General features: G+C 33.8%; 1 protein-coding gene across 3 annotated transcripts in view; it reads left to right on the top strand.

The window, feature by feature from the left end:
- The window catches only part of tweek (transmembrane protein KIAA1109 homolog tweek), a 49,139-nt gene extending 25,972 nt beyond the window's left edge, over window positions 1-23,167 (top strand). For all 3 annotated transcript variants that reach the window (XM_088228628.1, XM_088228627.1, XM_088228626.1), the window contains 30 exons: window positions 867-1,052; window positions 1,572-1,718; window positions 2,754-3,002; window positions 4,543-4,665; window positions 5,290-5,533; window positions 5,640-5,968; window positions 6,497-6,770; window positions 6,960-7,076; window positions 7,169-7,248; window positions 7,355-7,584; window positions 7,782-7,919; window positions 8,367-8,687; window positions 9,188-9,340; window positions 10,369-10,600; window positions 10,767-10,995; window positions 11,102-11,318; window positions 11,528-11,787; window positions 11,869-12,022; window positions 12,364-12,446; window positions 12,555-12,702; window positions 13,334-13,491; window positions 14,230-14,422; window positions 16,490-16,710; window positions 17,409-17,510; window positions 18,135-18,293; window positions 19,030-19,212; window positions 19,538-19,750; window positions 20,234-20,364; window positions 20,558-20,796; window positions 22,648-23,167. In XM_088228628.1, the coding sequence (XP_088084754.1) occupies window positions 867-1,052; window positions 1,572-1,718; window positions 2,754-3,002; window positions 4,543-4,665; window positions 5,290-5,533; window positions 5,640-5,968; window positions 6,497-6,770; window positions 6,960-7,076; window positions 7,169-7,248; window positions 7,355-7,584; window positions 7,782-7,919; window positions 8,367-8,687; window positions 9,188-9,340; window positions 10,369-10,600; window positions 10,767-10,995; window positions 11,102-11,318; window positions 11,528-11,787; window positions 11,869-12,022; window positions 12,364-12,446; window positions 12,555-12,702; window positions 13,334-13,491; window positions 14,230-14,422; window positions 16,490-16,710; window positions 17,409-17,510; window positions 18,135-18,293; window positions 19,030-19,212; window positions 19,538-19,750; window positions 20,234-20,364; window positions 20,558-20,796; window positions 22,648-22,837 (5,703 nt within the window). In that variant the 3' untranslated portion in view covers window positions 22,838-23,167. The remainder of the gene's footprint in view (window positions 1-866; window positions 1,053-1,571; window positions 1,719-2,753; window positions 3,003-4,542; window positions 4,666-5,289; window positions 5,534-5,639; window positions 5,969-6,496; window positions 6,771-6,959; window positions 7,077-7,168; window positions 7,249-7,354; window positions 7,585-7,781; window positions 7,920-8,366; window positions 8,688-9,187; window positions 9,341-10,368; window positions 10,601-10,766; window positions 10,996-11,101; window positions 11,319-11,527; window positions 11,788-11,868; window positions 12,023-12,363; window positions 12,447-12,554; window positions 12,703-13,333; window positions 13,492-14,229; window positions 14,423-16,489; window positions 16,711-17,408; window positions 17,511-18,134; window positions 18,294-19,029; window positions 19,213-19,537; window positions 19,751-20,233; window positions 20,365-20,557; window positions 20,797-22,647) is intronic.
- Window positions 23,168-27,144: the final 3,977 nt, after the last annotated feature.

The following is a 27,144-nucleotide window of genomic DNA, read 5'->3' as shown; positions in this document are numbered from 1 at the left end:
TTGCTATCAAAAAATGTGTAATTTTCTACAGTATTCTAATAGTTCAATAACAACACTACCTATCCCTGCTTTTGGAATTGGCCTAAAAGATTTATTTATTACAATTAAGGTCGTCTATGTGAACATTGCTAAACTTTAAATGCTTTTCCCCACAAAAATTTTGAGTTATTTCTTTTTTTTAATAAAGGTGCGATGTTTAAAAAAATTATATGTGCTTTTTAAAGAATATTTTTGTACAAATAAAAAACATTTCTACTCAAAGAATTGGCATACAACTATTGTGTATATCTTAAATTGTATTATAAACTGGGTTTATTTTACATTATTAAAATTATAATGATTATAGCATTTTTGCCCAGCTTTCATTTTATTTTATTTATTTTTGCACCACAATAGGACAGGAGGCCCAATTAAAGTGGTGAATTACATCATAGAACACCCAGGCTTGAGAAAAATCTAATAAAAAAAATTGTGTTCTCACCGGGAATCGAACCCAGAACCTTCCGTACGTGAGTCAAGCACCTTGACCACTACACCACGGAGGCTTTGCTCGGGATTGAGTTAAATTAAATTTTCACTGGTCTAAAAAAATACTGTCCTTTTATTTTAATTTTGTATAACTTTATATTTAATTTCATGTTTTAAAATAGTGAACTATTTTCGAATTTAACGTCGCTATGGCTTACCTTCGACATTTTGATTTTATACCCTTAAAGCCCATTAAATTTTTTTGCTTAAAAACAGCAAGGTATTTTAAATGTTGGTTTTAAAGTTCACTTTGCTACGACTTACCGTTGAAAATGTTGATTTCGTGGTGTTCCTCACCTGACCGCAGTCGTATAAAAATATTTTATTGGCATTTCCAGGAACTAGGTGTTACCAGAACTTCGTCCCGGTCATCTCGGCAGGCTCAAGAAGAGGGAGGGGAGTCACCTGAGCACCCTCCGCCACCCCCTCCCCGGCCCGCCCCCCCGCCTCAACCCGTACCACTTCACCAGCGCCACCATACTTTGCTGCAACCCTTGGTTATGCAGTTCTCCATTGCTTTACAGGTACATACACAAATTGTATAAAAAAATCGTACATTATAATAACTTCTATTGCGTCTTTTTAAAGTACAGTAAAACTCCAATTATCCGGATTAAAGAGTGCCAGATTTTATTGCTTTAATAATACAGCGAATTGGAATCACACTAAAAACTTACTTAAACATGTCCAGCAAAGTTAATTGCACACATAAATTAAAATGAAAAACTTCTTTATTTTTTATTTCCTAATAACGATCTGGATATTTGGCAGTCTGGATGGCTGCGGTTCAGATAAACAGAGTTCTACTGTATTTTGTTGTCATGTTATATTTTTTAATAACATTAAGGTACAATAAGAAATAAACATTTTATTTTTTTTAAATCTTAAAATAATTTTTAAACAAGGAAACCTTGTCACCTTTCTTCTTTTTTAATATACTTTTTTACCCGCCGTGTAAAAAGGGGTTCCGTTATATTTTTAATGATTTTTTACTTTATTTTATATTCTTCTACTGTTTTTAATTAATGGGAACTTTTTTTCAGAGTCTTAGTGTAACTGCAGCATTACTTCCATCGCTTCAAGCGCAGTATAAAATGGATAACGTCCATAGTACTGGAATCACTGGGTCAAAAGCCAATTTCACCATCGATCTACCACAACATTCCTTGAGTTTTGTCACAAAATTGCAGGTTCATAAATATTTACTATTAATTCTTACATCATCACCATCATCAATAATCCAGCCTATTTCGATCATCTGTTGCATACAGGTAAGGTGATCAGTCTTTCCCTTCAGGTGCCAGTCCTATGATAGTTATTTATGTATTAGGTGTAAAACTTTGCTTCCGCCGTTTTCCTGTAGATGGCTTTAGCGGTAAGTAGTGGTTAAAATAAATAAATCACTCACGTCATGTAATAAAATTGGGCACCTGTCAACATAATCATGTAGAAACATTAGTCGATTTGTGTCTGCATCATAAAGTTATTCTCGATTGAAAATGTCAGTTTCCGAGCCAAATTCTCGTCTTTTGAAGGCGGTTTTAATTTTCTGCTCAATATAAAGAAATCTGCGTCTAAGGCTCATCTAATGCTCCCAAATACTTATGGTGAGGATGCTATTAGTGAAAAAACATGCCATGAGTAGTTTGAACGCTTCAAGAATGGTGATTTTCACGTCGAAGACATGTCTCTAATTGTCAATCGACGATTTTCGAACACCGAATCTTTGATTTCCTTGACGTGTTGTTCATCAGTTTATGTTGATGGTCATCCAGGGCGATTTTTGTCTTCAACACTTTCTCTGCCTTCTTTGAATTGTTTATACCACATGTAAACATTTTTTTTGTGACATAACCTGGTCACCGAAGGCCTTCTGCAACATTATCAACGTTTCTGCAGCAGAAATTTCATTCCGCAAACAAAATTTAATTCAACTTCTTTGCTCAACAAAATCGGGCATTGTAAAAATCGCTAAATTTACTTTTTGCTGTTCACAAAACACGTGTGTAACTATTGAACAAATGCAGATATTGACATGAAATTTGACAAAGATGTCAGTGTCAGTACTACCAACTTAAAGATTTGCCAGAATCAAAGAGCCCGCGTATTAAAAAAAAAAAAATTCACCTTATTTTTTTATCACCAATGCCTTATGTGTTGTTTGTGAATCACTATAAATAAATTAATGAGTACTCATATAATTTTGATAAAAATGTACATTTCAGGCAACAGAAGCAAACCTACCTAGCGCAGCCAGCATATCTCTCCCCGCTGTGCATGTGTCGGCTCAGTATGTGAGCGAGGGGGGGCGAGGGGGTCCGCAGCCCCCGGCCGGAACTGACAGCCCCATGGAGGGAGTGATACTGCGTAGCGGCTCCTACCTCTCCGCTACAGCCGACATAGGGACCTTCGAACACTCCTTGTCCACTGATCTCTTGAACCATCTGGTATTTGTGCAGAAGGTCTTCATGAAGGTTTGTATCAGAATTATATTTTACACATAAATCCATAAAATACACTGACAGTTGAATGAAGCAACAATGAAGAAGTTATAACCCCTGTTGTTGAGAGTGCTTTTCCAAAACTAGTTGTGTAATTATTTTGTAAAGTATTTCCGTTGAACTGGCAAAAGTGGCATCGTTAGATGACTCTCATCCTCTCTACTATCATGTGTGAATTTCTAAACTGTTCCCTCGAATTCAGAACGAGGCAAAAAGTCGATTGAATGCTCAGTGGGAATTGACTTCCAAATGCATTCTAAGGGAATGTAAAGGAGTATTCTATAAAAGTATTCAAGAAAGAATTCTCACTCTTTGGTTCTATTCAACAAACCGGTCTAAGAGATTCGTATCTAACGTTACGAATTTTGCACTGTAGCACATATAGCCATTTATTCTAAATTAATGCTGTGGAAAGTCCATGGTGCGAATGTGGTCTGGTCCACGAGACTCTAGACCACATATTCTTTAGTTGCCTAATAGAGACACAAATATTATAGACTCCTCCCTGAACAAAATATCTCAAATTATATTAATGTATCATTAGTCCTCTCCATCCTTAACCCTAAAATTATCCACCACATCCTATTATCCAAAACTTCCTGTCCAAAAATGAAGTTTTTGGATTGTGAAATAAATTAAAATTTTAAGTTTTTTGGTTCTTTAATTTCTACACGTGCATTATGTTTTCCCCTTGATGTCATAAATCATCCTTTTTAGGATAGATTGCTATAAATATACAACCTGTCCCAAAATTCAACGATAAACGGACACCAGCGAGTGGACTTGCTCATGACTACTCGAGAAAAAATAAAAAACATTTATTTTAAACTTTCACAAAAATTTATAAAATCCGTCGAAAATTAACACCCTCTAAGCTATTTTGAACTACCCTGACCACAATTTTTTTAATATTTCTGTTTTTTTTTGTATCGGCAACCTAAGTAGCGCTGCTATCTACCACAACCCTTAGAAATCCCTGAATGCTTGTAGTTTTTACACAAAAATTAATCATAATTATTTTTTTCCCTAAAATTTGCTTTTTGTTTAGAAATAGTACGCGTATTTTTTTTAGTTGCTAGTTTTCCTATAGTATTATACCATTTTTTAATCTTGGTTAGTTGCGTTAGTTTTTAAAAAACTTGCTATATGAGTGTCCATACTTTTTTTTTACACTACGATGCATGAAAGTGAACTAATAGCTTAGAGGGTGCTAATTTTCGACGGATTTTATAAATTTTTGTATAAGTATAAAAAAAGTGTTTTTTTTTTTCTCGAGTAGTCATGAGCAGGTCCACTCGTGTCCGCTTATCGTTGAATTTTGGATCAGGTTGTATATTTTAAATACTTTTCTTCATGCATTGTGAAGTAAATGCCATTTTAATTGAAATTTTTCAAAAGCATCTAGCCAAACCTATCGACCTTATAAAATATGGATTTTCACACACATTCAGTTTTATGTGAAACTGAAATTTTAAATCGTGTTGTGGTCCATATGAGTAATTTATTTTTGCAGGAAGTTAATGAAGTTGTCCAAAAAGTTTATGGTGGAGAAAAGCCAGTTCCTCTATGGTCTGAAGAAGATGATATGTCTACATTATCAAACAGACTTTTATTTTCTCTTGTGATAAGATTGAAGGTGTGTATTATTATTTTCAACTTTTGTAATATTCCTGCGATGATTCCTGCGATATCGCAGGAGGCTAAACTAGCAGTTCACAACGGAGTTCTAGTGCCAACTCTAATGTATGGGAGCGAAGTATGGAATTGGAAAAATGGTGATGAAAGTAGGTTGAATGCTGTCGAAATGCGATCCCTCAGGGAATGTGTGGTAAAACGATGTATGATAGGTGCACAAATGTCGAGATCCATGAAGTGTGTAAGGCTGAGACATGCATTATCGACAGAATCAAGAAAGGGGTGCTGCGTTGGTTTGGACATCTAGAGCGAATGGACAGCGAAAGTACGGCTAAAAGGATCTATGATGCAAATGTTGAGGAAGACCGAGAAAGACATGGCACAATCAAGTCCATCAAATACTTGAAGATGGACATGTCAAAATTAGGAATAATAGGCGTGCGTGCATGAGAAGATGTATGAATGTAGAGGAAGCGAGGTCTGTATGCCAAGATAGAATGTTTTGGCGTTCTATACTCTCTGCCTACCCTTACGGAGAAACGGCTTGATAGTTTGTTTGTTTGTTTGTTTGTAATATTCAATTTCACATTATAACAATATGAATTGTTTCTATGTTTTATTACAGCGAATTCAACTTACCGCTACAACTCCGAGTAATTCAGCTGTAAGATTGGAAACCGGAACTATGGAGTTCCAATTGTCAAACCGATTTGAAAATGTTTCCCAAACTTCAACTCCCTATAATATGAAGTGGTTTGCTAAAGCTCAAGTGGATATAAACCTTAGTCTCGGGCAACTTATTAAAAATGCCATGTTTGAAGAAGCAGAACCAGAATTTCAACAATATGCATTTTTCAATACGAGAATCGGTCAGTGTTTTTATTTGCTTTTATAAATTAAATTAATTTTTAACTGTAGTTTTCTATGTATTTATGTAGTTAATATTAAAGATATATAAATGTTTTTTTATTTTAGCCCTCCGTAATGCGTTCCAAGATGAAATGGTCTCAGGAGATGACAAAGAAGTTGTATTAATCACATTAAAAAGGCCACTAATTTATGTGCAACCCATGGCAATAGATAGAGCCATTTTAGTCTGGTTGAATTACAAGAACGCATATGAATATTGGAATGAAAAAAGGGCAAATCTCAATAAAGAAGTGTTGAAAGCTACAATGCAAGTCTTCGAAAAAGTTCAGTTTGGCTCTCAGTTGGGTGGTACTCTGCCCCATTTAAGTACATTATTCTTACAATTGACTGTAGATGATATGGGAATATGTCTGCCATTGAATCAGTTACCTCTGGTATGCTTACTAGTTATCTATGATTTACTTTTTTTTCAAATTTGTGAAAAAAAACAACTTAAGCTCAATTATTCATCAATATTTATTTTATCTTCTTCAAAGTTATCACCATTAGAGGCAATAAACATATGCAAACGTTTTTACACTCTTCATAGCACTTTTCAATAGCCAATTTCGGAATGGCTTTCAGGTCCCTCTGCATATTTTATTTTTTTCGAACCACACTCTACTGCAATTTGATTCCCACTTTCTAATAGTAACCGTTGAAAATGGCTCCTAAAATTGAAATGTTGGGTAAATCATAAGAATGCAAATACTTCCAATAAAAAAATATTTGAACATAACAGTATACATATGAAGAGATTGTAGGCTATATTGATAATGTCCAATCACCTCAGTTTTGTGCTATTTGATTATTAACTTGATTTGAAAAATATAATTTTAAATTATTAGTTATTTAATAATAAATTTTACGCATATAAATATGTAGAAATATATAAAATAACCCTAATTCAAAAACATTTTTAGTCTAACTGGGGACAGAGAAGCATGTATGACTTGGAGTCTCGTGGCGCTGTAGTAGTAACTCTAGAAAACACCAGCATATCAGCCTGCAGCTCTGGGTCCCTAGTAAGCAAAGGAAGATTCGTCGGACTCTGTTTGCGCTTCGCTGAGGACTTTGAAACATCTTTGGACGATTGGAAACCAGATATGGATGATGCTTCGATTATGAACCTGTGTAGTGTATCTGAGGGAACATATGAAGTTTGCAGTCGAACCATAGCTGCCAAACAAAATAATGGTATGTATATGTAAAAGTATTGTTTGTATTATCTTAATTTTATTTGTGCATCACTAAGTGGTTACAAAAAACCGAGTCTTTTTAAAAACTATATGTATGTATAGATATTGCCTGGTTTTAAGTAGGGTTGGACACATAATATAAGTTTTAATGGTAAAAGACTCCTTAAATCTTAATTTTCCATTCCAGAAAATGCTAAATGGTTTCTCAATGTCTCCTGGCAGATGGAAGGTGTTGACATCCATCTAGATGTAAATGTTGGAAAACAATTATCTGCTTTGGGCCATACTTTAACGATGTTGACTGGTATGTGTGCACAAAAAAACATGTATCAACCATTAAATATATCATAAACAAAATAAAAAAAATCATTAAATACTATACGGTTTGTGTTATAGGTTCAGAAGAAGAAGATCCATTAAAAATGGATTATGACAGTGATGAATTTGATGATACAGTAATCAGCAGAGACTCACAGGTAGTTTTATCTGCTAAAACTCTACAACATTTATTTGAATCACCATGTATTTTTTTCATTTGTGTATTGATTAATTTAAGCTTTAATTATTCATTCATTTAAACAGGACAGCGTGGTACAACGCACTTCACGTAAATGGTCAGATAATTTACCTGCCTTTTTATTTGATTCAACAATTGATGCGAAAAAACGTTCAAAACTCATTGAAAAAGAAATGAATGAGCAAGCCAAAATTATCAATGATCTTCAAATATTAGGAGCTAGTTACGGAACAATTGAACAAGAAATGAAACGGCTTCATGAGTTGGAAGCATTGGTGTTCAAAGATTTTCGACGGTAAGACTTCAACCTATTATTGTATATCTTTTCTGTTTTAGTCGTATATATTCTCAAATTGAACGGTTTGGGTAGGTAGGAAGAAATTGCCTTAAGGCAATATGCCCGCCCTTATGCATATGTATGTAAACTGTATATGTATATAAAGTGTTATGTTAAATAAATATTGTCTAATCGCTAAAAAAAAACATTTTTAGGGACATGATACAAAAACTTCGAAGACAAAGTGTTAAAGCGTCTTCTATTACCAAAGGAAAATTGGGTTTGGGTTCCAATAGAAGTCGTTCTTTTGTTGTGCCAAGTCCTACTCCAGAAGATCAGACAGATGTTGAAAGGTAACAGATACATAATAATATAATACCCATCGTCATTCTCTTATCTGCTTCAAATGCAATCATTTTTGTTACACGAAGATAAATTGATGGTAAGATGATGAACGATTGATGCTGGATTGATCTGAAGTGTAAGACTTTAGGTGCCAGCCAAGGACCATGAAAAATTGCAATTCAAAATATTATAATACTATTTTACAGTTACATCAAGTTTAATTAGTCGATTATCTTTTATTGCATTGTTTTCACTTATCTTTATTTATAAGAAATTATTCTAAAATATTCGCTCTATTAAAAAAGCAAGTTTTTAACTTGGTGTTTAGTTAGATAGATTAATTTTCGGCAAATATTTTAATGTTAGGACCATTTACATATTACTATAATAATTTGAGTTTTTAAGCCTATATATTTTAATATCTTGTTTCTTAATTTTTATTATTATGTTGCCAGTTGCGACAGTACCATCGTTGCCAGCATATCGTCTTCAAAGGGACGAGGTTCGGAGGAGACTTTGCTGCCGAAGGGTGGGGACCCGGCGCTAGACGACGAGATACTGGAGGAGGGCAGCTGGAGCTCCATCGACACCTCCCCCCAGGCGGGGCCCTCGCGCGCCGCATCCCTGCGAGGGCGGCGCACTGTGAGCTTCACCCCTGTCATCGCTCGCCAGGCGTCACTGCCCAGCGCCCCCTTGGACCCTGGTGCCCTCTCCTGGGGCAGCCACATGGAGGTGCAGGGAGAGACTGTGCAGCTCAGAAGGAAAACTGTCCACAGGTTGAATATGTTTTCTATTTTTTTTTTAAATTAGGCAACCCATCGACAAAAAATACACTACCTGAATTTTACAATTTAAAAAAAATTATCAAATGACAGGGAGATACCCACATAGTTTGTCAACCAAAGATAATTGGTTTCATCGCTCTCGCATCATCATCAGGCTGATTAGGTTTTTAAGAAGTTTAAACTAATGATGTATCAGCCTGTCATTTAAATAATATAAAAAAATATTAAAAACAATAAACTTCCACCGAAAATTTCACTGGTTAATTTTTTTTTGTGTATTTATAATATTATAATTATATTGCCCTGTATTTTGTTATTTCTTTTTTTTGTTTGGTTTGAAGATTTTTCAAAGCAATAACTTTTATAGCAATAAAAGAACCATGTACAACAAAAAAAATTATATATTTTAGAATGCTAAATATGTGTTCTATTTTCTAATTTTTTTTATATATGCATACATAAAAACTAATATAAAATCTTATTCATTCCAGTATTCCACCATTAGATGGATCGGCAACAATAGTAAATGTGAAAAAGCCGCAAGAGCCTAATATAGATTTTGAATTGGATGTAAAGGTGTTTATCAACAGTGGTAAATGCGTACTACATACAAAAGACCCTAGTAGAGACGATGAATCAAAATCGTAAGTATCTTAGTATGTATTATGAAGGTCATTAATTTCCTAGATAGCTGTATACCCTTTTAAGATCTGAGACACACCTCAACTACGGAACGTAAACCTGAATTTGAGAATGTACATAGTTGGCCCCCGACAGAGAGACCTTGAAAGACTTTATGCATACTATATGCTGCACCTAGAGAGTGGACATAGATTAAGCAGTGAAAATAAAGACAAAATATTTTTTCCAAATATGTTTTTATAGTTACTAATTAATTTAATTTAATTATTTATTATTTTACTTATAAACAGTTTATTACACATTTTTTGAGGCTTGTCTCAACTCCATAGAACTAAAAAATGTGTTGGGACAATCAATTCAACAAAAATCTTTACGGTTATTCAAAAGGTATTTAAAAAATGCTTAATTAACAAATAAGTTATCCTTTATAAGTTTATCCATTTAAATAGTTTCTTAATAATAATTAATCAATAAAGCATTGAATTTTTAATATATGTAAATACATATATATTACTAAACAAGGAAAAGGAGCAGAACCGGACTCCGTTTGAAATAATTTGCACTGGAAGATTTTCGACAAGAACAATATCCATTCAAATTTGATGAAATAGTGCTATGTGGTGCTTTTGTAGTTAAATCATACCTACACTAGAAAATTGTATAAGTATTGTCAGTGTAACTCAGATGTAACAAGATACAAAAAAAAAACTTCACAAGGATGTATTCAAAGTTCAGCGTGTGGTCCAAGCTTTTGGAGTATAATTTTAAATGGCCTTATACAAATGGATTTTGGAAATGCAATTGACATACAAGCGTTTGCTGACGATGTTTTCCTGACAGTCAAAGCCCTATTTGCCTTGTACATAACATGCAAGGCTATTAACTACAGTAGTTCTTAATGTATTAAAAAAAAAAAAAAAAATTGTCAATTTATACAAATTGTAGTAAATAAACAAAATTAAGTCCACATGTACTTAGAAACGCTAGCGAGCACATATTTACCATCTTTAATGCTCACCTTATATTTCAGAAACGCTCCTCGGATACGCAAGGAGAGGTCTGCATCTGGCGGCCTCGCAGAGCTGGCGGCGGGGGGTGTGGTGGGCGCGGGGGCAGGAGGCGGGGGCACCCCCTCCAGCCCCTCCACATCCCGCCGCCCCAAGGCTGGGTACTCCCAGCACCACTCCCAGCCGCACCTTACCAGGAACCAGTATCACCTTATTGACCTCACCATCTTTCATGTCCCTGGACTGGATGTTAAGGTAACTTAAGATTTGATATTTATTTTACTCATAGTTTGGCAATATCGGATACACATAGACTGTAAAGGAGTTGGCAATGTTTTTTTATTTCAAGATTCTTTTAATCTTAAAATAGTAGTTACATACATTTTTATATTTGAAAAAATATAAAATCACTCTATTCTAGGTGCACTATGAATCTAAAACCGTCCAAGGCGATGCCACTTCTCCACAAGATGCACCAAAACTAATTCAAGCACCCACGAGGAAGGGTGGGATTAAAAAAGCTTCTTTATTCGCTTGGGTGACCCTGCAAAGTATTCCTGAAGAAACCATCATAAGTCCCCACATTCTAGAATTTTTGGAACAAACTTTAGAGCCCATTCCTACAAAAGCGTCTCTATCTTCTGCTGGAGGTAATTTTGTGTTTTCTGTTAATTGAGCTGTACTTTTATTTTCACCTAGTCAATGTAATTTTAAGAAAAAGCATTCATGAAAACCAAATATGGTGTGTTTTAACAGATTCAGTAAACGCCATGTTTGAAGCAGATGAGGATACCGGTGTGGGTGCTTCCTATGGACAGTATGTTTACGCATCATTCCCCGTGGATGTTATTGTGTACTTCCATATGCAGCCATCTACCTTTAGGTTCTCCTGTTTACCCGTATCTAGGGTAGAATGCATGCTACAACTTCCATCTCTTGGCATTGTATTCAGTTCTAAAAGAGCACAAGAAGAGTAAGTATCTTGCATGCATGTGCATTGTTTTATATAGTTAATAATTTTCGTTGGTGTTGAAATAATCAGGCAACGGCTTACAATAACATTTGCAATATCTCAATATTTTGTTAAATGTATTAAGTAATATTCCACAAGAATACTTTGTTTACTGGTTGAAAACTCAGTATATACCTTTTTATATATTTATAAATACTATTTTCTTTTAGTGAAATGAATCATCCGGGAGTTGCAGTCGGGGGTCTGAGTGTGACGGGATGCTTGGCCGATTTCTCTGTTTATATTTTTCACCCGTACGGAGGAAAAAAGCCAGGAATCAAAGAAGCTCAGTGGTCTCCCTTATCAGATAGTGAAAGGAAAGATTCATTGAGTATAAATGTTGAGTTTGTAAAGTTCCACCTTTCACGCTCTAGAAAACTAGATTTCCATGCAGATCCGGATCAGTCCACTGCTGTTGTAAGATTCTCAAGTAAGAGAACCAAACGGAACGTTTTATTAAATATCATTATTTTTTGTTTACGTTCATTATTAATCTGTTGAATTATTTCAGCCATCATTGATATCGGTTCGGCGTCCTTCAAGTATGATATGCGGAGGCTAACTGAGATTTTAGCTTTCCCCAAAGCTTGGTATCGACGCACCATTGTTCGGAGATTATTTTTGGGAGATGTGAGTTTGAGTGCACCATCAGAAGCTGACACGAAGTAATTTTAATAAATTTAATTGAAAATAGTTACTTTTAAAAACTAAAGGATTAATTGAAGAATAATTATATATAAATTAGGCAATAGTCTCCACGCCAACTTTAATATGGTTCAGTTAAGCCAACATTTTACTTATCAAGACTATTGAACAATATGCCAGTTAATTGTAGTACTTCATTAAAAAAATGAACTCGATATTGTAAAATATTCAAATGATAATGAAATATTTCAATCTAACTTATTATTAAATTCCAGTAAAAACTATAATTAAAAAAGAAACTCTTTTTAACTGCGCTTTAACAAAACCAAAATATTTCCATACAATGTTATTAATTTTTTAGTGCCCAAGACAAATCTGCCGTTTCTCCTGTAACATCACACCGAGACAGATCTAAAATTAGTATGATTCATTCTAAATTAAAAGGTAATTAATTGTCAAATATTTATGTTTATTTAAATGACAGGAAGGTGGAAAATTACGTATTTAGTTTTAATAGCATTAAAATAATATTGTTAAAATATTATTGTGCAGATAATGGGCGCGGTAGTAGCATAGAAACAGCACAGTCCAGCTCCACTGATACTCCGGCAGCTGCCTGGGAAACTCTTGTACTGTTTGCCTTCAATTTTACCAAACTCAATGTCCATATGAATATGGGCAATGTTATGGGAAATGTAACGTAAGTACAGAATATTAAATAAAATGTATGATTTGAAAAATAAATATTTGCAATCTTACAATTTACCCAAGTATTAAAATTTGGTATTTGATAATGTTTGAACCGCGGACATTTCGATCCAGAGTCCATGACACTACCCACTCTGGGTTTAACCCATTATGGAGTTTATCGAGATTGATTGATATTTCAACCGAGATGGAGAACTTCTTTGAGAAGGAAATATGAAAGTCTATGCATTTATAGGTCATAAGCCCTATAATGCTTAGATTTCCATATCATTGGCGATCTGATAATATTATGTCCTATTTTTTAGTGTGTTTCTTAACTGCAATGCAACAGTTCTAAAGCTATAATATACGCTGCCCCATTGTACGAAGCGTTCTCACAATTAAAAAAATTAATTAATACCTAACAATATCAGAAAGTAACAATTGGTTACAATGTTTAAATTTAAACTCATGAATTCACTTCCGCAAAATATAATTATTTTAGATAGTGCATATTGCCAGATCACCAGATAGTACTATTCCCTTCACAAAACAGTTTTCTATTTCTGTTTAAATAATGTATGGCATGTTTATTTTCTTACCAATTATACTCGACATAATATTATGGTATGATTATGTTACAGATGGTTAAGTCGAGATTTCCACTCAATGGGTCGCCTGAATATTGGGAGCACAGGACATCGCAACATGTGTGTTGGCGTAGGTCTCGGTAGCAGTGCCCTTGATGCCAAAGGTGGCATTGTTGGAGGAATAATATCTCTTTCTACTATAGATACTTTTGGTAAGCATTTTTTTTTACATATCAGACTTGGAAGGCAAAATATTGGTTTCAAATAATTGAAGCTCCAAAATGCAACTACATTATAATGGGTAGATTTTAATGTTTTATACAATTATTATTACATATTTTTTTATTATATATCTTGTTTGTAAGTAATGACTTAAGCTTTAATTTTCCCTACATTTATATTTTTCTATTTCATCTTATTTAGTTCTCAAATTTTTATAATTTCTTGTGGCTTATTATGCTGGGACAGGAACATTCAATAAAAGGGAGAGAGTTCCATATTTTTTTTATGACAACTAATCGGCAGTCCGCCTCGTAGTGTAGTGGTCGGTGCGTTCGCCCACCATGTTTAAGATCCTGGGCTCAATTCCTGGAAAGGTGGACATGAAATATATATTTTTAAGGTGGTTCCTCACTGCATTATTTCATTCCCTGACTGACACCTGAGGCGTAAGACTGATCACCCGAACCTTTCAACACCAATACAGCGCCATGTGCACCACTGAGTGTGAATAGGGAAATGACGATGAATTCGCACTGCATTGCGTGTATTAAGTATTTATTAAGATTTTTATAACTATTTCTTTACTTCTAACTTTTTTTTTCTTCTGTAACCATCATATTGAGTTTTTGAAAATGTTTTGTTAAATTAATAAATTGTAGGTATATATTATTTGTCGTGTTCATAATTATGTCATGCTTTTAAGTAATTTATTGATTATCTTATTTTAGTACATATAATTGAAGAACCTGGCTCTAACCCGAGTCATCATTGTGGGCTAAGTCTCAACGCTCTGGAGTTAAGGTTAGATTACATGGGAACATCCATGCTCATGGCGAGAGTTAGCAGTCTCAGTGTTGCCCTAAAGGACGAGTGGATGGCCCACATAATGCAGACGCATCCCCATCATATTGCCACTAATCGGTACAAACGCAACATACATAACTTTTACAAATTAATCTGAATTTAGATCTAATAGTGTTAAGTGTAACAGACCCAGCGGGTCACTTTCTCCCTCCTAGCGGTCACGCCCATCACAAGGAACTGTATACTGTAGGTGCAGGTGTCGCCGCAGAATAACCGGGAGTTATGTAGATATTAAGGTCCCAGTAAGGGCCGCTAGGTTTTCGCAATGCGGCGTTACGTCGGCAACAGTTAAGTTTTCTACAGATATTATTATTATTCTGGGCTGCAATAACGAAGGTTGTGTAAAAAATAAGGTTCTCAAAATTTTCAGGTTTAATGCATTTTTTATTGGAACTGAAAAATACATCATTGGAAAGCTTAATTTCTTAACTATTTTTCAACATAATCACCAGATTTTTCAACGCATTTTTGTTGAAGACTAATCCACTTTTGGAATCCAGCTTCAAAGAAGTCCGCCACCAGTTCGTGGAGGAATTTGGTGACCGCTTCCTGCACTCTTTCATCAGTCTCGAATCGTTATACACCCGAGTGTTGCTTTAATTTTGGAAACAAGTGGAAGTCACTCGGTGCAAGATCAGGGCTGTAGGGAGCCTGTTAAACGAGATCCCAGTGGAAATTTTCGAATAAATCCTTGGTTTGGCGAGAGACGTGCGGGCGCGCATTGTCGTGGTGCAGTCTAACACCTTTCGTCAGTCTTCCTCTCCGGCGATTTTGGATGGCTCTTCTGAGTTTTTTCAAGGTCTCGCAATAATTTTCCGAATTTATTGTGGTCCCTCGAGTCATAAACTCAACAAGCAGGACTCCCTTACGGTCCCAAAAAAAAGGAACCATCACTTTCCGTGCGGATAGCGTTTGCTTGAACTTCTTCGGTTTAGGCGATCCGGTATGGCGCCATTGTCGCGATAGTTGTTTTGTTTCCGGGGTGACGTAGTGACACCACGCATCATCCCCGGTAACAATGGAGTCTAAGAAATCTTCGGTATTCTCGGCGCATTCTCGAAGAAACTCCTGGGCACAAGTGACGCGTCTGACTTTGTCTGTTTCTGAAAGCATGTGCGGGACCCACTGCGATACCCACTGCACACACCTTGTGATAACATAACCTTTCAGTCAAAATCGTGTGGATTGTTTTTTCACAAACCTCAGGAACCCGGGTAGCCAGTTCCCGAAACAGAATTAGCTCAATCTTCGACACAACTTCCTCCGAGATCGATGGCCTTCTGCTTCTTTGCTCATTGTGGATGTCTGTGCGCCCATCGGAGAACTCCCTACACCATTTGTGGACGTGTTAAACGCTGATACAAGCGTCCTCATAAACTTCACACAACTGCCTATGAATATCAACCGGTAGTAACTTTTTAGCGTGCAAAAATCGGATTACTGCACGAACTTTGCCCCTGGCGCTGACGGCGATCAGGGGTTCCATCGCGGATAGCTTTCAGGCCGGCACTGAACGTCGCAGCGAGTTTTACTAAGGCGGGATCTAGAGTGGGGAACCAGCACACACAGCGGTGTTGCCGGATTTCGTCTAGCATTTCGCGCGGCGAGTTTACAGCGTTAGGAACCTTATTTTTTACACAACCCTCGTATATTAATTTGCACTTCTTTATAGTCCTATTCAGATAGTTATTTTTTAAATGCAAAAAATAAATCTTGAATTATTATTTAAACTGAGAACATAATATGTATATGATTTTATGTTAACTTTCTTCTTCTTCTCCTCTCTTAACTTTTGCCTTGATTGGTAGCCATGGCCTCTTCGTATGCCTTATGACAGTGTGTCCAAAGTACCTACCCTAATTAATGATTTTTTAAAACTTGAATTTATTTTCAATGAAGAAGCTATCATTATCTTTTAGGACTGACTAATGACAGTTAGAATAACGGGCCATCAATTTTTAGGTTACAGATTTACACTGATAATGTTTGAAGGGGGGTACTATTTTTGATCAATAGTTTATGGGAAAATGGCTATGAAAACTAGATTTATTTTACAAATATTTGAGCTGAATTCAGATTAATTTATATAAATATGAATTTATTATTGTTTTTTCTTTCTTCCAGACCGGCAATAATCCTTGTTCATGGGACTTTAAACTGGCAACAATTGCAACTCTTGATAAGCCGCAGCACTACACCAGATTTATTTAAAATGCAGTTAAAACTGGAAGAATTTTTCAATCAACAATTCAAAAGTAGCAAACGTGTGTTCAGCAACCTATACACATCTTACAGTGCTAACCCCAACATGGCTCCTCCTAAACCTGAGAAACAAAGGAAAGAAGGTACCTCTGAACTTATATATTATTCTGTTTTTTTTATTATGTAAGACACTGAAATTGAAACATCTTATTTACAAAAATAAATATAAATAATACTGATATTTTTTTCATAAACTCTGGTATTGTGTAGGTACATTTAACCCATTAAGTGTAATAGCATTATGTACAAAAAGTTAAATAAATAAAAAATTAAGTCCCAACTTTAAAACACCATATTTTTCCCTTGCTATTTTCTACGTCTTCTCACATTGACATACGAATCGAGCACAAAATATCAATAGTTTTCATAAAAACACTATTATTTCAATGTAGGGTTATCTTGATGTTTGAAGATTTTATTTTTTTGTGACTGTCCCAATGTTCTCATTTCAGAATAGAAGTAAAAAATCTATATTTTTTATTGTAGTTTTATTAAATAGGCATGTCATCTTGAGATTTTATAAGAAAATAGTAATACTCACGGTTTGTAAAGAAAATATTATATCTTCACAATTTATCGATCTGAGAAAGATGCAACAAACCAACTTCTTTTGCATGTCAAATGGCAACTGACAACAAAAAATAGCTACAACTGTCGCAAAATGAGGATGAAAAACAATATTTTTGCATTGTAATGTAATTGTGATGTATCCCAAATTTGAACGTTGGTACCAAATATGTTAACAGCAAATAATTGACATATTTTGTAATATTCCTTGTAGGAGAAATACACGAAGGTCGACAACATAGACACTGGCAAAAAGTCCTAAGTTTAATTTCAGGACTCCAACTCTCTACATTACCCTCACCACTCCCTACGAATGGTAACTTTTTTTATTATTATTCAAAACTGGAATACAATATTTTTAATTTATATAAGCAAATACATCTTAGAAACACTATTATTGTTACTCTGGGGTTGTTCATTATATAGGACAATGAGGCTTGCGCCATACGCTCAATATATATATTTTTAAAAACTATTTCTTATTTTCTAAAATCAGTTGTTTATTCAATGTGTAACTACTAATGGTAATACATAATGAGGAACTTCAGCCCTATGGGAAATTGGATACAATAAATATTTTCTTACGCGCGCTAAAAATTGAAGCAAAAAAATGTTTTGATAAAAACTGATTACTTTGAACGACGTCGCTGGTTCATATCAATCAACCAATGATAAGAGAGTCATGGAAGATTTCCAGTTTGCTTGCTGTAATTACCGCATTGGTCTAATGGGCAGAACTGATCGAAAATAAACGGAAAAGAACCTCTGACGTCACACGCGGAGTTATTTCAGAAAAACGAAACTTTAAAAACTTTAAAAAATCGTCGCGCTGATAATACGATACATAAAAATTTTAAAAAAAAATTTTTGGATTTGTTTAATAGTCTATTAACAAATAAAAAAAACCACTGAACTTCCTCATTACATTTGTATTTTGCAGGGACCGTCCTAGGAGGGACAATGGAATTGCAAGGTGCTCATATATCACTCGGTTGTTTTCACGGTATCAATTTCAAATCTAAATCTTGGGCTTTGTTCAGCTTGAAAGATACTTTTATAAGTTTTGCCACTGAAGCACAACAAATACCTGCAGACAATGGTAATTGTATTCAAACATATTTATACCTTATATTTGAATCTAGGTAAACATTATAATAATTATTGAGTAACATATTATGTGCATACATATTTGTGTATCATGTTGGTGGTAAGTGAAATTCAAACTGAAAATGATCACTTTTATTGTAGAAGTGCAAATAAGGTAATGGAATGTTTTAGTAAATCTCATCAGTCAGCAACAAACAGCTTTTATGATTTATAATATGGATAAACAATTTTCACACAAACCATTAACTGTTTTTTTTCAAAATGATATACATATTGAAATTTACTTACAGTTCACTCTTTAGCATAAATAATTACCGCAAACTGCATGCCTTGTACATTTAGTGTATATCTGTCTATCTGTCTCCGGGCAGATAAAGAATACAGTTCTGTGTGTGAAATAAAACCAGAATCTTGGGCGAATGTTTTTCGCATTGTAGTCTAGTAGTTGGTGCATTCATTTACCGTGCTTGAACTACCGGGTTCGATTCCTGGGAAGGTCGACATGAAATATTTGTCTATATGGTGGTTTTACTCTGCAATATTTTATTATCCCTGGAGTTGCACCTGAAACGGCTGATCGAGATACACTGCACTAACTTTTTTCAATGCAGTGCTCATCAGGTGTAGCTCATCAGTGTTTGATGATGATGGTAGTTTTACAGAAATGTATTACAGTATATATTTATATTATTTATTGTAAATACATTCTTACCCATACTGTCAAACAGGAGAAGTGGAAGTTCACATTGTTCAGAGTCTGACAGCAAGTTTGGGAGCCAGCAGTGGTACTACAGTTCAACATGAATCAATGGCTACAGTGTGCCGAATGAGTAGAAATATGATATTCCCTCCGCAGTTTAAAACTCTTCGGGAATGGTTCCACTATGCTTTCTTCAATAGCGATATTGATGGTAAGAATTTCATTGCTATATTTTGATGAATTTACAAGTTTACTTAATAATGTAATTGGTGTATGCCAAGTAGAATATTTCAGTTATATTATAATAACTGATGCGCCCTTAGACTCTCTTCCAATATACAACTTGTAAAGAATCAACAAGCATTTTTATTTGACGTATAAAAGTTGTGAAATTATTTATGGGGAGCAAACTTTGGATCGTAAGTTTCTCTTTCATGATGTTTCAAAAGCCTGAAAAATTTGAAATTGACGGGTCTTTTATGAAACCTGCAAAATAAATTATTTTACCATTAACTAAGGTTTAAATATGTCCACAGCTGTCGAGTGTTTCCCTTCACTGGAAAGAGATGCTGGATCGTTAGAGAGAGATAGGCAAGCAGACCGAGAGCGCCCCCAAAGAGCCGCTCCTAGTACTTCAACCAAGCTGATAGATCCGCATCACACAAGGGAGGTCATCTTCTCCTTACCGTCACTACAACTTCACCTCAAAACTCAGCACTTGCAAAAAGCTAGGATACCCAATAATGCAGGTAAGGTTTAAACTCAAACAAAAGTATACATACATATTACATACGAGCTAGTCAAAGTTTATATCACAATAAGGGTATTTAAGTAAAATCAAAATGGCACTGTATAACAAAATGTTATATTTTTTCCGGTGCCATGTTTAAATCTATGTTTAAATCTAATCTTATGTTCACGCTATGTACATATTTACAGGTTAGTTTGCTGCAAACACCTGTACACTAATTTCCTATGTTTTACCCATAAAGCTCCTAAGTTTTATTTCTCTTGTATTTATTTATGCTTCACTGAGTTCATTCATAAGGATCAACCAAATAATATAAATGTTTAATAAACATCATATATACTGTTACCAACAATAATTTCAAATTCCTAGGTTTATTGTCATGATATATTGCAGGGAAAATCAACTAACCTATGCTACTCCAAATATTAATGTGAATAAAATCTTCTAACATTTAATCATTCTTCTGGTTTTCTTTTTTCAGAGGAAAAGACAGTTGTCGAATGCAGCTTCATCACGGAATTCGAAGATCATATATTTGTGACGGTCGATGCTGAAGCATTTTTCTTCCTTCATGATTTGATATCATCTTATTTAAGGGAGAAAGAAAGAACGGTAATATTTTTTAGAAGCACATAAATGAATGAATTATAAAATGTGAAAAAGTGATTATTTAAAATCACCTCAGCAACCTGTTACATAGCAAAATGGTTGTATAATGTGTGTAAATATAATAATACATAGCTGATACATAAGTCAATCTGCTAGACATTTAAATTAGAGGTCAATCCATTTTTTTTTTTAATAGGCCTCTACATCATCCTCATCGAATGCTGGCCGGTCACAATCTCCAGATGTCGGAAGTCTCCTTTCTCAAAATGCTGAAGCCACCACCAGTAAAAGTGGCGATGATGTTCTCTCTCCCCCTAACTTGATCAAGTCCTCCGATACTACTCCCAATGCCAAGAACGCAATAAAGATCAATATTTATGACAAAGATTGGCGTGTGTATCACTGCAAGACCTGGCACTTAGAACCCACAGTCAGGTAAATAACAATACCGACAGTATTCCGAGTAACAGAAAAAACTCACATATACATAATATATAGCTACAAATAGGTGTTTAAAATAGGGCAGTACCATTTTATGTTGACACATGTTTAACATACTTTTTAGAAGATATAGATGTCACACTAATGGGTTGACGTAATTTTGTTTTAAATATATAATTCGAACTTCTTTTTGTGACACATTTGTAGGTAAAATTTTGTAAAAAAAACAAAGGGACAACATGTAGCGACAGTTTTTAGGTTCCAAATAACAGTCTTTTTCAGGTTCGGACATGTCTACACGTGTCACGCCCTGCTTTCTTTAGTCGAAATAAAATATCAACATGAAATTGAAGGAGTTGTCAACCAAAAAATTTAAATTACAGTAAAACCCCCTTTTTACGTTTTTCAAGGGAGCAAGAAAAAAAGTGTAAAACTGGGAAAAACGCTAAAGTCGGGAAATGAAAAATGTGTGGAAAAAATAGGAATTGCATAAAAATAAAATTGATTTGCTACACTATAGTGTACATATACTTCTAGAAAAATTGTACTAATGGTGATAAGTGGAATCAATATTTTTTTACCTATTTTCAATGATTTCACTAAAAAATATTTTTATATTTTTTCAAACAATATTATGTAATCCGTTTTATTATTTGATTTAAAAACAGCATGCTAAAATTATTTTATGTGTAAATAAAAAAAAAAACGAAAATAGCATTTTGAATTTGCATAAAATAACATAAAATAATTTTTCCCCTTAATGTTTAAAATTTTATTTATATGGTATCGCTTTTTTTCTATGGCATCATGGTTATAAAAAATGTTAAAATCATTAATTGGTGGGAATATTTGTATGAGAATGTATGAAGAAAAATGGGTCCTGAACATTTCAGTGTAAAAAGCGGGAAAACGTAAAATCTAGGAACGTAAAAATGAGGTTTTACTGTATTAGATTTTATTAAAAGTTTTCTGCTAAGAACTTTACGAAATACACGTTTTTACAAATTAACAGTAGAATTTACTATGCAAATTCATCCAAGGGACTGACAATAGGGAAATATAACATACTGCGAATACCGATAAAAATATATGAAATGGATTTAGAATAATTAATTGTATTTTCAAAATCAATATGGATATTGTGGAAAAATGTTTTCATACATAAATTAAAAAATGAACTTAAAAAAAAATATGTCACTAAAAAAATACAACATGTTTGGCCTAAACAGTTGTGACGTCAAGATTGAACGAAACGATTGTGACGAAACTTGTTATATAATATTTAAGTGTTTTTCAACCTGTGGGTCGCAAAGACATGGTAGAGGAGTCGCAAGCACAAGCAAGGCAAAAGTTAAAAGTAATGGTGCCATCTTCCACCCTTACCTGGACCTTAATTATATTTAACTTTTGAATCGCTCTTGACTGCGACCCTCCAAGTAAGGCAAAAGTTGAATCTGAGGGGGGGGGGGCGCTACCTATTTTTCTACTCATAAGAGGGTCGTGTATTCAGAAAAGTTGAAAAACACTGTAATATTTTATACTCTAAAAAGATTGTCATCTGTGAGATATCATATTGTTTACCTGGTACCCATGTGAATATTGCTCCCAACCCGAATATGGACGTGAGGTTAAGAATCACCTTCTCAGTTGACCACTATGGTTTTATTTCAATACACTTTAAAAATCTCACCTTCCCTTAGCTTAAATTATAATTAAGCTGCACAGATTGGTATGAGGAGAGAATATGATGTATTTTGATAAAATAATACATTTCGTGTCATATTGGTGGGGTTTGTGGATTACCCTTGAATAAATATACTTACTCGCTTATTAATATTTTTACAGATTACTGTCTTGGGCTGGGAAATCCATCGAACCATATGGAGTTGATTATATTTTACAAAAACTTGGCTTTAGTCATGCCCGTACTACAATTCCTAAATGGCTACAGCGTGGTTCATTAGATCCTTTAGATAAACTCTTGGCTCTTATTTTACTAAGGCTTGTCGCTATTATACCACATAAACAAAATTGATTTGTTTATCATTGGTATCAGTAAAAACTGTGTTCAAAATAACATTTTGTCATTGAATTTATTTATATTTATCACCGATAAATGATTTATGTTATTAACTGTGGCATATTTATTGTGCCATTATATTTACAAACTTTATCAAAACTATAAATAATAAGCTAAACTTCAGTATACATATTCCATTGATTTCTGGGTTATTATTACTCAATATGTGTAAGAATGCAGTTTCCTTTTTGATCTATAGAGTAAAGGTAAGTAAAATTTATTCGAGCTACATGGCAATTTATATGGTCTCAAGCTGAACTCACAAAGTGTGATTGAAAACTCTGCAACATATTTTTATTCCATTGGCATATTGGATTAATATTTTCAAAAAGTATTATACATTGATTTGTATTTATACATAGTCTGTTTAAAAAGTATTGCGAATTTTATGTTTTTTCAAAAATTATTTATTCATGAATATCTATTTTGTCCCCTTCAAAGTAATCCCCACCAAATATTATACACTTGTGCCAACGTTTTTTCCAATCCTCGAAGCACTTCAAAAAATATTTTTTTGTGATCTTGTTCAGCTCCTACTTCAATGCCGTCTTTATCTCCTCAATCGTAGCATAGCGTCGTCCTTTCATGGGACTCTTCAGTTTTGGGAACAAGAAAAAGTCACAAGGAGCCAGATCTGGGGAATACGGTGGCTGCAGCATTATTAGTATGTTGATTTTGACCAAAAATTCGCCCACAAGCAACGATTTGTGAGTAGGGGCATTATCATGGTGCAAAAACCAATTTTTGTTCTTCCACAAATCCGGGCGTTTCTGGCGGATTGCTTCGCGCAAATTGCCCATAACTTGCAGGTAATATTCTTTATTGACCGTTCAACCCTGTGGCAAGAACTCATGATGCACCACACCCCTGTAATCGAAGAAAACTGTAAGCAAAACCTTCACGACCTTCATTCGACCAAACTTGGTGCCATTTTTTCGGTCTTGGCTCGTGCGGCAGCTTCCATTGAGATTATTGAGCTTTGGTTTCCACGTCATAACCATAAACCCATGATTCGTCACTAGTTATGACCCTCTGGAGCAAATTTGGGTCGTCGCTGATAGAGTCCAACAGCTCCTGAGCAATATTTTTGCGGTGCTGTTTTTGGTCAAAGTTAAACAATTTTGGTATAAATTTCGCGGAACTCGTCTTATGCCCAAATCATTGGTAAAAATCGAATGGCACGAGCCAATCAATATGATTAGGTCCTTAGCAACTTCTCTAACGGCGATTCGACGATTGGCCAATACTATTTTCTTCCCTTCATCGATGTTTTCATCTGTTGTGGATGTGCTCGGGCGTCCGGCACGCTCTTCGTCGTTTACATCTTTTCGGCCCTCTGAGAACATTTGTACCATCGATAAACGTTGCTTCACCATATGCCACAGTCAACATTCGAAATGCGTCCGCGCACTTAATTTTGTTCACACAAAATTTGATACAGATTCTTTGATCCATTTTTTGAAATAGGCAAAAATTGAAGACGAGCCAAAACACGTGCAATCGAAGCAGCTGTCAAAAATTAACTGAACATTCAAAGTGGCCGAACTTGTCTGCATAAGTTAGAGACATGAGTGCCAACATAACGCCACAGAATATACGCAACCCCTCGGAAATTCAAAATTTGAATACTTTTTGAAAAGACCTTGTATATAAGCATAAAGTTTGGAGCTTCAGTTACTAAATAATTGGTAAACCAATATATCCTAACTATATTCCGAGTTTATTGTTAATGTATTACTAATCACACCACATATAATATGTATCTAACACTAGGAAGAAAGAAAGGAAGTCATTTTATCTATTTAGGTGCAAGTATTTCCAATGTGATATGGGTTTTATTAGAAACTAGTTTGTTTTGGTCGAGATGTATTGTTTTTACTAGTCCTTATAAATATGTATTTGATAAAATAATTGTATTTTTCCTAATAATAATTTATGCCAGAAAGATTTTTATTTCAAATATTTACCAAATGTGAAGTACTTGAGGGAATGCTTAGACTTCAAAAATATTATAAAAAATTACATTTAATTATTATAGAAACTCAATTTTAAGCAAAATTAGTCTTTTGTATTTTGAATTAATATTTTAGCTGAGATATATGTAATCATCATATTTTATGAGAAATATTATACATAACAATATAAAAATAGGTTTAATTAGGTTATAATTTAAACTTTGTTCTAACATAAGTTTAATCATACAAAAAAGGTTTTTCTTTTGATATCATGTGCAATGACAGGTATTCAAAATATGTACATATCTGTAGTTGCATAATAAATATTTAACACATTGTTTGCGGGAACTGAGTAAACACACTCTTTGCACATTATTGCTAGAGCATGGGAGGTGACAAAACACGTCTTAGTTCCTGATAAGTGGCGAGTTGCAGGAGACCTGTAATCTTAAATATTCTGTGAAGTAAAAATTACAAGCCGCTTATTGCCAGTTGAAGTACTACTTTCAAAATATTTCAATAACCCTTGAAGGAGACTGCTGTGAGATATTGCCTAGATTTATATTCTATTGAGTGTGTCATCCAGATGGCCTTTGAAATAAATGTATGTTTACGTAATCATATTTCATTTTTATTTTTGCTTTTATTTAATTATGTACGTGCTTCCACTTTTCATTATGTTGTATGCCAACTCAACATAGGGCCCTTAGCCTCGCAGAGTTTGGGATACGTTATTATTGTATTTTTTTGTAATATGTATATAATTGTATGAATAAATAAAAATTATTCAATAAATATTGTTGCTGTTTATAAAAAACATACTATAGCTTATGTCATTATAATAAAGATTTTAATGCTATGCAAGATACTGAAAATTTTATTTAAAAATAAGCAACAGTTCAAAAGTTATAACTACTTTATGCGAAATGTGATTTCTTGCGTGAATGTGAAAAAAAATCCCACTTTTTATTTTAAATTAGCTGCAAAATACTCGCTAACAATGTGTTAAATAAAAAAATTAGTGATTTAATTTTGGAGACTGATGGTTTATATTTTTTAAAGAAAAATTATTTTATGCATCAACATTTTAGAAAATAACATTATTCATTTTTTATCAAATTTATTTGAAATGTTTTTACAATCCATGGATTTTATGTGTACAAATAGAGGCTTTACTGACAGAATACATTGAGTCATTAAAACAAGTTCCGTAATAATGGCACATCAAGCTTTTTTATTCTTTCAATGCATTATTTCTCCCACATTTTTTTAAAAGTTTGTAAGAGTCATCTTTATTCTAGGCAGAGACTGCATAAAATTTTTAATCAACATCTTGCACCTATATTGAAAAATATTTTAAAATATATAGAGACTGTCGACTTAATGCATTCTGTCAGTATAGCCTAGATATTATTTCATTAATTATATTATATAAATAATACAATCACCCCATCTATTAAATTCCTTTATTTTAAATAATTATATTTATTTATCTCTACGAAACATGCTGACAACCAAAGGCGATTCCAAAGAATAAATTATGTAATTTATAATTTAATCGTTAATCGCATTATTGATGGAAGGATTATCAACATACCATCCTTTATGGATTGATGTAAATTTCGTGACTCATCTAAATAGCACCCATTATTTTTATTAAAACAAATAAATTAACTGTGATACTTGGACGATACTAATTTCTGCAAATCAGTTAAATAAACATCACAATCGACACTGGAATCATATGATTAGAGCACCGTGCACTTTCGTAAAGAGATGTGGAAAACAGGTGCAGTCTCAAGGCTTTGCTTACAGACAGCTTTTTCCACATGTCAATGAATTGCAAATTTTAATCCAAAGTATTATTTATGTGTCAATACATTTTACTCTTTATTTGTCAATAAAATACACTAACATGTACTGTTATTATTAAATAAATTGCGAATTACAAATAAGTCAAAGTCTATTAAGCAATTTATAATTCCTAACTGGTTATTCGTGTAATTTTAAAAATCAACTAATATTTTTTTATTTCTGTATTTTTGCATAAAAATGACTTTGTCTATGTTGGTAGAATTTTACATCTAAATATCCATTTGCTCTTTCCAGTCATTGTGCTAAACCGACAAATAGTATCTAATATCTACATGGTAATTGGTATTAATCATTTGATAAAACATTTTTTTTAATCTGCCTTGGTAGATCCAAAATCAATTTTCATTACATTACATATTTTGCATGTGAAATATTATGACTTATTTTTATGCTCATTTAATTTAATGTTCCAATATTATATATAAATACAAA

The sequence above is a fragment of the Micrasema longulum genome, unplaced genomic scaffold (assembly GCF_059751315.1).
Source record: "Micrasema longulum isolate JH-2025_06_02 unplaced genomic scaffold, ASM5975131v1 h1tg000597l, whole genome shotgun sequence".
In the NCBI taxonomy this organism is placed as follows: domain Eukaryota; kingdom Metazoa; phylum Arthropoda; class Insecta; order Trichoptera; family Brachycentridae; genus Micrasema; species Micrasema longulum.
Note: the sequence above shows the minus strand (reverse complement) of the source record. Positions and strands in the feature narration are given on the sequence as shown.